This window comes from Podarcis vaucheri (genome assembly GCF_965113315.1).
Source record: "Podarcis vaucheri genome assembly, chromosome: 7".
Taxonomy (NCBI): Eukaryota; Metazoa; Chordata; class Lepidosauria; order Squamata; family Lacertidae; genus Podarcis; species Podarcis vaucheri.
Window position 1 is genome coordinate 56,256,518 of NC_138765.1, and position 12,337 is coordinate 56,268,854.

The window sequence follows — 12,337 nt, forward strand, 5'->3', positions numbered from 1 at the left end:
CCACTGTGCTGTATCCAAGTAAATTGTACCCAGAGTAGACCCATTTAAATAAAGTGACTTTAGTGATGCCCACTGATTTTTAGCTAGTCTATTCTGATACTGCTTAGCTGGATACAATCCACCCTTTTAACAGACTGGCTGTTAAGTGCTTGGAAGATGGTATTTATGATTAAATTGACAAAACATTGTCAAATTGAAGAGAAGGAATGAAGGCAGGTAATTGATTGGTGATAAATGGAATGTCTTCACAATGCTTTGAAGTAATACGGCACAAGACAGTGTTTAACCTTACACTCTCCTCAGAGTCATATCAAAAGATTCTCATTCTAAATTATTATTTGAACGGTTACCTTTAAAAAACTGGAGGAACAACCCAAAATAATAAGAAATCAAAATAATTGTATTACAGGACAGTTACTATAATTGAGTAACCTTTTCTGAATTGACATTAAAAAATGTGCAGCAAGATATGTATTGTATGCTGTCCTGGGAATCTCTTTGAAGGGTGGGATATAAATCCCTATACTAAAAAATAAAAGCAGGCAGAGAAGAGGAGGTAGCAGAATTTCAAACTGTAGAAGCAAAGCAGCGTTCATTTAAAAACTGGGCCGTTTTGTAGCCCCCCCCCGAATAAGACAACAATGATACAGCCTTATTCTTAAAAATTAGTAATATATTACAATAATGTTATACTGTCTCTGCCTTAGTGGGGAATTATGAGGGCCTCATGTTAGGACCTCAGTGTCCTGACATAGTTAATTATCCATAGATAATGGTTTTCAGCAGTAGATGCTATGAGCTCGCCAGTCTCACTATAGAGGGCTTATTAAGTGTGCGAAGACTCAGGTGCATCGCACCTATGCACTTCCCCTGCCGAAGCAAAGCAGCTGTGTTTTCTTTTCTGTATTATACATCACATGGAGCGCCTCGTTTATTATAGCGGAAGCTAATGATGCAAGTGGAAACTTCTTTATGTTGTCCCCAACCCCTGCACCGTCATGTGGCAGTGCATTTGCTGCAGAGACGTTCACTTAGCTTCCATAAGTAATTTATCTCTCCCAACACCAAATGTATCTTTTATCTAAAATGCTTCGGCTCCGGGGTTCATTATTTTAATCACAGCTCATTTAAATTGTTCTTCTTTTCCTAAAAAAAATAAAATGCTTTTTATGACCGTGATAAAATAACAGTTCTGTTGAACAGACAAATCTAGGCAGTTTTCCAGCATGATTTTCTAACATTCCCAAGTCATTGTTGTGTTTAGTGCTTTTTATTCTTATGGCCATGTTTATAGCACCAGGGCCAGCCCTAGACCAAATGGCGTCCGAGGCATTGAGCACCTTTGGCACATCCCTTCCATTTGTTCAGCGATTCAGTGCCTTATTATTGTTTTCATTACATGTATAGTCCATGCCACAATTTTGATGGGTGCAGGATTTATCCCTGTCACTGTAAGATGATTCCAGTTACAGATAGGTAGCTGTGTTGGTCTGCCATAGTCAAAATAAAAAAATTCCTTCCAGTAGCACCTTAAAGACCAACTAAGTTAGTTCTTGGTATGAGCTTTCGTGTGCATGCACACTTCTTCAGATACACAGTGTATCTTCAGTGTATCTGAAGAAGTGTGCATGCACACGAAAGCTCATACCAAGAACTAACTTAGTTGGTCTTTAAGGTGCTACTGGAAGGAATTTTTTTATTGTAAGATGATGAAGTTTGCAGTCCTGGGGGGGTGATCACAATGGTGCACACACAAATGCAATTTGTTGAGTGGACACTGATTGTTCTGTTGTGAGCGCTGACCTCAGTGGAGGTGAGGTGAGAATACCCAATGTGTTTCCCTCCAGATGTTGTGGCCTACAGGTCCCAACAGCTCCAACTAGCATAAGCAATAGCCAGGGATGATCTGGAGGGAGCCACATTGGCCAACCCTGCCCTAGCCAGTTTTATGCAGGGCTCAGGTTTGAGAGCTCTTGAGGGCAGAGCTCAGATGTTTCTTCAGCAAGAGGAGCCCTCGGACTGAGCCTGAAATGGAAGAAGCCATGTCTCTGTTTTGAGCTAGCTCTTCATTTGCTGGGAGGATCCTCACCATTTGAAGGGGCTCAACTTGCTCTAGCAGTCGTTGACTCTGATAGAAACTGCGGTCTGAGCTGGGACCCTCTCATCTGGAAGAGAACATGGTGATATCCTAAGGCCGGAGGGGCACTGGCATCACAAGCTCTTCATGCAAAAGTAATTCCGGGGTTGGCCCTGGGGGGCAATTCCCACTCCAGCTATGAATCTCTAGACTCAACTCCTGGAGGATAGTCTGTCCCCAGGGTTTTGATGCTGACATTGTCCATTTCCCTGTGAATAAAGACAAAGAAATGATGGTTAACACTGTGCCCCACCCTACTGGCTGCCACTAATGGGTGGCCAAACACTCAGTGATAATGAGTATTAATAAATAAATAGAAAAAGGTAATGTGTATTTGGAACACAAAGTGTAAATTGCACAATACGTTTTGAAGCGGGGAATTTGACAAAGGACTGTGTGTTCACTGGCAGCCCCTTGTTCCTTACAATTTATAGTTTGGCCTTGAGAGAGTGCCACGATGCCTAATTTTAAACTTTTTCCAAGTTTCCCACTGTTTCAAACCTACAACCGTTTGATTCGTTAGTAAGCTGTAACTGATCTTGATCTTTATTTTGTTTTAAAATCTCCAATATAATCAAAACAAGGAGCGTTTGGCCCATGAAAGCAAATGCTTTTCGATCCTTTGTTGTCAGATCCACACAATTTTCTCTCCAGCAGGATTAGATGAAACAGAAAACCGATATACCAGGGCCCTGGAATTGCTGGGTTGTAATTTAGAAATATCCATTTTATCCCGTGTAATTTCTTTGCTAAGATTCCTTAGTCTGAATCTGATACAGGTAGGAGCCAAGACAAACACTAACCATTTATAGTCATTCAGAGCAGTTTGGATTTCACTATAATGCAAAGCAAAGAGATATCTTGGCTCCGTTTCAGGTGAGTAACAGGGGCAGAAAATGCATTTCAAATTTAGCATCAAATGTTGCCACATGTTTCTTTTAACAATTGCAGACGTTTCTATAATGCAAGATGTAATGTAAGCATGCTGGTATTTCCATTCCTTGAAAGCCTAGGCCCATCATTAAGGGATTCCCAGTGAGCACTTAATTTAAGCAAATAAAAGAGCTGGCTTTGAGGATGTATTGCAACCGATTAAGAAGATGAGTTATCCTTAACTCCGAGAACAGCCACAACTGTGGACAAATTTGAAGCAAGTAGCAGGGAGCTTAGGCAGACTGTTAGGGTGAGACATCTTGGCCCTTGATAATGACATATAATTCCACCAAATGAAAACCAGAGATGTATCTCCGTGAGCGTATCATGATGCAAACTGTGGAGGTAAAAGTTGTGTTGAAAATGATAAGAGGCTTGGATAGGAAGTCCTGTGAGGAGGCAATGGAAATTACTTCTTCACACAGCACGTAATTCAGCTATGGCGTTTGGTCCCAAAATATGTGGCAATGTCTACCAACTTACCATATTTTTCGCTCTATTGGACTCACCGGACCACAGGATGCACCTAGTTTTTAGAGGGGGAAATCAAGGGGGAAAATATTATCCCCCCCCAGCCCCAAAGAGCAAGGGACAGGCTGTGTGCAGCCTGTCCGCTTCTCCCAGAGCTTCTTGGGGCTGCAGGGGAAGCCTGGGTCCCCCCCCCCAGCCCCAAAGAGCAAAGAAGCCAAGACAGCGAGCAGGATCCATAGCCACTCAACCTCTCCAGCCAGGAGCTAAACCTCTCCAGCGCAGCTAAAGAAGAAGATAAGGCAGCGAGCACGATCCATGCTGCTCACTGCCTTGGCTTCCTCTTTAGCCTTGAGCAGCATCTTTAGCCTTGCACAACAGGATGGATCGTGCCCACTGTCCACCGGGGCTGGACTAGATGACTCCTGGGGTTCCCTTCCAACCCTGCAATTCTATGACCTTGGAAGGTGTTGGGGGTCTCCACCACTGGAGGCTTTTAAGCAGCAGTTTGGGGACCATCTGCCTGGCGTTCTTTAGCTGTAATTCCTACATTGTGAGGGGGCTGGGCTAGATGACCCTCGGGTGGCCCTCCCAACTCTATACAGTCCTACACGTCTGCGGCACAATGCCCACTCCCAATTTTCATTGGAGAGACATGTGGCTTCAGTGTCTAGGTAGGTACCCCCCTACGTGCCACTCTCCCTCCACCCCACTTAAGCCTAGGGAATTCCTGCCCAGAGAAGCTCCCAGGTGAGGCAAGGGTTAAGATCTACCTCTGGTAAATGGCTTTCCCTTTTCTCTTCTTCTTCTGTGCTATTTCCTTCTTTTGTGTTTTGTTTAATCTGTTTTTATTATATACTAAAATAAAAGCTGCAAAGTTTTTCATAATATCCCCCAACAAACTAAAACGTTAATCTAGATAAAAACACTGATCTAGAGGAAAAGAAGGGGGTGGAGAAAGGACGAAAAAAAGGTAGAGATAGAGAGATTTTTTAAAAGTTGGCTTCTTTAGCCTTGCGCAGCCTCCCATGACTTGAGAGGCGCGCAAGGCTAAGGAGGAAGCCCGGGCAGCGAGGGGATGGATCGCGCTTGCTGCCCGGGCTTCCTCTTTAGCCTTGCTCAGCCTCCCGTGGCTAGAGAGGCACGCAAGGCTAAGGAGTAAGCCCGGGCAGCGAGGGGATGGATCGCGCTCGCTGCCTGGGCTTCCTCTTTAGCCTTGCGCAGCCTCCCCACGGCTGGAGAGATTGCGCAAGGCTTTTCTAGAGGAGGGAGAAGGGACTGACTGACCGCATCAGTCCCTTCTCCCTCCTGGGGAAAAGCCCGCAAGAGCCACACGAAGCTTGTGTGTGGCTCTTGGGGACTTTTCCTGCCTGCCTCCCCCCCCCTGCATTCGTTCCATAGGATGCACAGACTTTTCCCCTTAGTTTTTAAGACGGAAAAACTGCGTCCTATGGTGCGAAAAATACGGTAGATGGCTTCCAAAGAGGAATAGGCATATTCATGGAGAATAAGGCTGTCAATGGCCTCTAGCCACAATGGCTACATTTTTTCTCCACTGTCAGGCAATAGAAGAAGAAGAAGAGTTTGTATTTAATATCCCACTTTATCACTACCCAAAGGAGTCTCAAAGTGGCTAACATTCTCCTTTCCCTTCCTCCCCCACAACAAACACACTGTGAGGTGAGTGGGGCTGAGAGACTTCAAAGAAGTGTGACTAGCCCAAGGTCACCCAGCAGCTGCATGTGGAGGAGCGGAGACACGAACCCGGTTTACCAGATTACGAGTCTACCGCTCCTAACCACTACACCACACTGGCTCTCAATAAGCTTCTGAGTCCCAGTTGCTGGGAACTGCAAGTGGGGAAAGTGCTGTAGTGCTCAGGTTTTGCTTGCAAGGCTTCCCACGAGCATCTGGTTCACCACGATGAGAACAGGTTGCTGAGTCCAGCAGGGCTCTTCTTACTTTGAAATAGGTTGGGGGAGTTAAGTGAGTTTAACCTGGAGATTAAGAGCCAATGTGGTAGCCACCTTCAAATATCTGAGGGGCTGTCACATAGATAATAGAGCAAGATCCCTTATCCCTTATGTACCCAGTAGATCCCTGTGGACCAGTTCTCCTGCAAGTTCCAAAGATCTCAGAAGCCACAGTAACTCATAGCAGGGCTTTTAGTGTGACTGTCCCTGTTCTGTGGACCAGCAATTCCTGCCAAGATACGACAGGTCCCCACAATCTGCACTTTCTGGAAACATTTGAAGACATTTTTATTCCAATGGGCTTTCCGAGCTGGATGAATGGGGTGTCTCTCTTGAATGATTTTAGTTTTCTTTTAAACATATCTGCTCTTTTTTGTGTTTTTAACTGCTCTTTTGCTGTTTTTGTTGTACACCACCTTGAGATGATTGTGTAGAAGGCCATATAACAGCACCAGTACCTTAACCTGTGGGTTCAAATGGCAAGAAAGGGGATTTTAACTAAATATTAGGGAGAACCCTTTGATGGTGGAACAGGGCGCCTCAGAGAGAGGTGGACTCTCCTTTGTCAGAGGTTATATATTTATGTATTTCATAAAATTTATACGCTATTTGGTTGTTAAAACAAACAAACCTCAAAGAGGTTTACAGAGAGAATAAAACAATAAAATTGTTTAAAGCTCTTTAAAACCTTTGAGGGATTGTTGTAGTAGCAGGTTCCCACATTGCCCTGGGGTTGGCCCCCTTTCATCTGCTTGATTGAATGCCCAAAGCATAAATCTCCCTAAAATATTAGATGGTATGTTATAGTTAAAGATGTTCATTAACTGAGGTGATACAGGCAGCTTGTGGGGCTCCACCACTGCAGTTTGCACATTGGGAGTAGTTTCTTGTAAGTGAGGTTCTTCAGGCCTCATGTACGTATATCCACGTGATTTCTCTTCCTTCCAGGGCTGCTCCCAAACGACTGTGAGGCTGAATAATTCCTCTGCCCACACATTTCAGCCCTACATAATGTTAAGGAATGCTTGAGCCCCATAGCTCCCAAGCAGACAGTGCTCTTTAAAGTCATTCATCTTGGTATTAAAACAGTTGCAGGGGTGTTAAGCTTGAATACGAGCCCCTGCGCTTCTATTAAGAGGAAGCCAGCTTCAGTGTCTCCTTGTATGCTTCTATACCTCTCAGAAGTTCTTCACATCCCACTCGGGGCCAAGTGGGGGTGGAGGGTTGGATGGATAACCTTAAGCTGACCTTTGCCCATCTGGGGCCATGTCCTAGCAAGCGATGTCTTGCATCCGTCGGCTTCAGCTGGGCTGCCGATTCTGACAGACGTGTAAACAGATGCAAGCGTTGTTGCTAATGACAGGTGATTATAAGTGGCGTGGGTGCCAAAGTAATTAAACCGCTCTTTGACAGGAACATTTGGCGGTGTGGTATTTCAGCATTAGAAAAATTGTTACAACACATTTCCCCCCCTGCCAGGCTGTAAGGCCTGAATACCATTAATTACGATCCTTGGGCTGTGGTGGTAGTGCTTGTTGAGATTTCTCTAGCTTTGATCGGGAGACGCTTTGTGGAAGCAGAGCTAAGGGTGGAAATATTGGTAGATGCAGATTATTTTTGTCCATCAAACTGCAGTTTTTCCTACTCTATGGAAGAGGAGCCTTTTCCAGTCAAAGAGCCACATTTCTTCATGTGGAAACCTTTCACATGTGGAACCTTTGGTTGGTAGGGCCAGAGGCAAAATAGACAGACAAGGGGTGTCACTCTTAGCTCTGCACAGTGTGCAACATTCCAGCCACGCAAAAGCCAGTCTGCCATCTTGATTCAAAATCGTGTTTGGTATCAAAACGTCAACGAAGAGTTCCCACCTCTACATCAAAAAAAACCCTTCATGCTGCGTTTGTGGCAATATCCTAAGAGGTGGCTAAACCTGTGCCAAAAAATGGGTGACGTTAATAGTGCTGCGCTTTGTCTCATATCTTGTTTAGCCATGTATTTATCCCACTAGAATTTTGTTTGAAAGGTATATGAGGGTTTAAACTCTTTGTAACAAAGCTTTACATTATTTTAAATGGTTGCTTGTCTTTCATTTGGTTGGATGCCCCAAATCATCCATTAAAAAGCTAGGATGAAAGTCCTAGAGAATAGGTTCTTTTATGTTAGATATGTAAAACTAGAGTGGTTTGTCTGCTGGTGCCTTTAGAGCTTTCCTATTTTTGTTTTTGTATTATTTTTTTAAAAAAACCCTCTGCCATTTATGAGGTTCTAAATACTTTGGCGGCTAATCAGAGCACCAGCAAGTTAAAAAGAGAGAAGTTAAACATCGCCAATCTTGAAAAGAGCTTCCATTGTCTTCTACCTCTGGTGCCAGGGGAATCTTTTGAGTCGTGCTGCAGTGCTCCTCTCAGTGTAACATGTCATGAAACATTTCTCAGTAATGACCGACACTGAATATGAGTTGACAGGACCTCTGACTGGGCAGAATGGGTTCAATTACCAGAGATGTGGGGTTACCTGAGATATATTTTTTTAAGGACCAATTGCACTTGATTCTGACCTCTTAACTCACAGGATTTGTGGCAGTGACAACAAATAGGCTGATTAAGTGCTGCTTCCAACCCTTCACTTTTTTTCCTAGCATGGTAAATATTTTTAGCTTCTTCCACATCTATGTTTCCCCCCCTTTAAACCCAAGTGTAATATATTTATTAAATGAAGTGTAATAATACAAATGCAGTGAATGGTGTCTGGTGCCCATTGGGATGGATAGAGCAGAAAACAGGGAGACCAAACAGTATGTGGAGCCAGACCCAGTGATAGGCAGAACCAGCTAGGCCACATCCACACCATGCCTTTAAAGCACTATGATATCACTTTAGACAGTCTTGGCTTCCCCCTAAGAACCCTGGGAACTGTAGGTTCTTAAGGGTATTGAGAATTGTTAGCAGACTCCGAAGAATTGATGCTTTTGAATTATGGTGCTGGAGGAGACTCTTGAGAGTCCCATGGACTGCAAGAAGATCAAACCTATCCATTCTTAAGGAAATCAGCCCTGAGTGCTCACTGGAAGGACAGATAGTGAAGCTGAGGCTCCAATACTTTGGCCACCTCATGAGAAGAGAAGTCTCCCTGGAAAAGACCCTGATGTTGGGAAAGATGGAGGGCACAAGAAGAAGGGGGACAAGATGGTTGGATAGTGTTCTCGAAGCTACCAGCATGAGTTTGACCAAACTGCGGGAGGCATTGGAAGACAGGAGTGCCTGGCGTGCTCTGGTCCATTGGGTCACGACGAGTCGGACATGACTAAACAACAACAACAACAAGCAGACCCCTATTCCCCTCCCAGAGCTACAGTTCCCAGAGTTCCCTGTCAAAACCACTCTGGGAATTGTAGCTCTGGGAAAGGAACAATTCTAGCCTGTGCCCATCTGCCCTGCTGTTTTCTACAAGGGCAACACTGACGCTTAAGGGGAGGAGGAGGCAGTGCCAACCCCTGAACTGGTCATAAATAGGAAGGCAGGCAGGCAGGCAGGTGGGGGCTGACTGAGGTTGGTGGGGGCCCTAATGGACCAACCTCTGCTGAGCGCTGGTCCCCACTGCCCTCGTCAATTTCATGAAGCCTGGCTCGAGAGCTGTCATTCTATCTTGGAAAAATATCTGGGACATAGTGTCCCGAAATCAATATAAGACAAGTGATTGGTCTCTTAGCCTCACCTTTCTTCTTCTTGTAGCGGTTACATTGCTCCCGTTCACCTGTAGCCAACCTGACGCCAGAGTAAATGAAAGGACCTGCCATCAAAAGTATCTTCTCTCTCCCTTTCCCCGCTTTTCTTACTTGGGACTGAGCAGAGTTTTACACTTGTTCCTAGTCTGCTGCCTTCAGCTCCCAGATAGAATTATAGCAAAACTGCCTAATTAAACTGTCGCTGTCTGCCTGCACTCGAGTGCCTTTACAAAGTCATTTAACTGACTGACATTCCAAACTATTAAAGCCGGTTGCGGCGTGTCTCCGTTGCTGCGGATAAAAATGAATGGAAATTTGTTAATGGGCGCTGACATTTGATCCTGGATGTTGAACTAACGCTGCACCACCTGAACTCATCTCTTCCCTCCCTCCCACCTACCCACCACCTTCATTCTAATCGCTTCCTATGTTTGTTATTTCCTATAATAAATTGGGGAAAATTGCAACAGGTATTAACATTCTTCAGTTTGATTTATGAGTGCCTGTTGAACACAGCATCCATCTCACGCTTCTTTTGAGATTGTACTTCTGTGCATGATTAGACCCGTGATGGAATATTTCTCTCCCTCCCCCCTCACTCCAAATATACAGTAAGAGCATGATATATTTCCTTCATGGAGGATGAATAGAGTTGCTACTACTATGACTTCTGAACCAGGGACAGGGATCCTGTGGCCCTTCAGATGTTGTTGAACTATGTGGAGGCTGGTTTATTTGGGCATGTGGGACACTGCCCCACCAACTCTGTCTGTCCTCAGCCAGTCCCCATCTACCTACCTTCTTACATACAACCAGTCTCCTCCTTTTTAGTCCTCTTAGTGTTGCCCTTCTAGAATTCAGCAGGGAGGAAGATGGGGACAAAACCAGAATTAGGTTTCTTCCTATCATTGGTTCTACCTCCACTAGCCACTTGTGCTGGCAAATCCTACTTTTCTCCCCTCTGATATCTGCTCTACCAGTCACAGTGGTAACTCCCATCACAAGAAGCTTTGGTGCACTTTCTTGATAAACTGACATTCACTTTAATGGAATTATGCTCTCTGGTCACATCTCTACCCTTTCTTAAAAAAAATTGAAAATGTAAGCTAAGCTCCAGAGGGCTAAGGATCAAGTCAGGAAGTCAAAACACACCAAGAGCTAGGAAGGCCAGATTTGCCCAAGCAAACTACCACCCTCAATAGCAGTGACTACATCGTGGCCAGCGTGGGTGGGCAGAATCACTCCAGTACCTAGAAACCCTTCATTGCAGGAATGGAGAACTTGTGGCCCTCGGGGTGCTATTGGACTGCAGCTCCCATCATCCCTGACTATTGTATGTGCTGGCCGGGGCTTATGGGAGTTGGAGTCCAACAACATTTATAGGTCCACTGGTTCCCCATCTTTATTTTTCTGCTTAGGACAGCAGCATATTTTAATCTACAGTCCTGGGTGACTCCCCAGATGGTGCTTCCAACAGCATTGAGCTCCTTTGGTTAACTAGGCTGTGTGTGGAATAAACACCTTTTTCTCTTTTTTCTTGGACCATCTCCCTGTCCATTGCAGCCAATGACAAGGAAGTAATTGGGAAATCCCACATCTGTTTTGCAAGCAGAAGCTCCCAGGTTCAGTCCTGCAACATCTCTAGATAGGGTTGGGGGGGTGTCCATCCGAAACTCTGGAAAGCCACTGCTAGTGCAGGCAGTACTGAGAAAGCTGGACCAATGGTCTAACTCAGTATAATACTGCTTCCCGTGTCCCTATGTTCTGGTATTTTAAAAATTAAAATTCCCCAGCGAAAGTGCTATTTATCAGACCCAAACCATTTGCGTGGTGTCACATTTGTCTATGTCCAATAGGCATGTCTCAGAGCAAATGCTGATTTTGTCTTGCATAACTGGAGCTCCGAGATTCTAGAAGACAATGAAAGCACCTGAAGGCCCTCTCACTGCAGACAATCCACAGGCAGGGACTGGTGTCCTTCTGCCACACTACTCACATTTTTCCTCCTTCCAATTCCTCGCTAGGCACGTAAAAGCCAAGCAGCAACTCCACTAGGGGTGCCACATCTGATGTCCAGCCCAGGAGGAAACATTTCCTTGCCAACGCAATGCGGGAACAATATCCTGCCAAAATCCACAGGGGAAATAGTTCACTTTCCTGTGTGTTGGCTCCAACAATAACACATTCGAACTAAATACAGAATTAGCTTCCTGTATTTGATTCCGCCATCCCCAAGTCCAAGAAACCTGGAGTTCTCCAGAGAAGGCAAACAGTAGAACAACTGACATTTTTAAACCCCCCTCCTGCAGAAAAGATATGTACTCATTCCTGAGCAGATAAACTGGTCCCACCTTATGCTATTGTCATTTCATCTTTTGAAGAGCCTCATGAAACTCTGGCTGGAGCTTGAGTCCCAACTTCCATTAACAGCACAAATTTTCAGTGTGCGATTTATATATTGGGTTGATTAATTTATGAATAGCCTTTCACATGCATCTCAATGTGATTTATTAAAGTACTATAAACAGGTAGAAGTTCGTTTTTAAAATTGTAATGAATATAGGGGTTGCTCGTGCGTAAGTTGCTGCCACTCCTGGCTGTGTTGCCTTGTTAAACCTTTTCTGTCTGGACAGCCCTTCACTTCGCGGCTGCCTCAGTCGCTAGCAGAATCCGTCAGTGGGCGTTTCTTAAACCTTTTCCAGCATAAAAGCTGTTTGACGCCAAGTCTCCTCCTACTCTCCCTGCGCGGAAGTCTTCTGTGCAGGGAGGGTGTGGGTAAGCGGAGGTCCCGTGCTCTCCCCGCTGGTGTCCGGTGAGGAGTCCTGGAGCCCTCTCGCCGATTCCCCCATCTGCCCCCCTTTATCCCTGGTGTTGCGCTGATTTCCTTCCCCAGCTGATGAGCTGCTTCTCTCCCTGCTGGGTCCCTCTCCAGCATCACTTGGGAGCCTTCCCTCCGCCTCTAGCTCCGATGTCAGTTCCCTGACAAAAATGGTACAAAAACATAAAGATAAGATTTAAAATTAGAAGAAGAAGAAGAAGAAGAAGGGGCAGCAGCAATGGCCTCCCCCTAAGACTTCTAGGAGCTGTAGATTCATAGAATTC

At 45.1% G+C, this 12,337-nt stretch overlaps 1 protein-coding gene across 6 annotated transcripts in view; it reads left to right on the forward strand.

Moving 5' to 3' along the window:
* The window catches only part of FTO (FTO alpha-ketoglutarate dependent dioxygenase), a 266,159-nt gene that overhangs the window by 137,027 nt on the left and 116,795 nt on the right, over positions 1 to 12,337 (forward strand). The window contains exon 8 of one of the 6 annotated variants that reach the window (XM_082232943.1): positions 9,243 to 9,630. The exons of the other annotated variants lie outside the window; for them this stretch is intronic. Within the exon in view, the coding sequence (XP_082089069.1) occupies positions 9,243 to 9,270 (28 nt within the window). The 3' untranslated portion in view covers positions 9,271 to 9,630. Of the gene's footprint in view, positions 1 to 9,242; positions 9,631 to 12,337 lie in introns of those variants that run through there. 6 annotated transcript variants of the gene reach the window in all.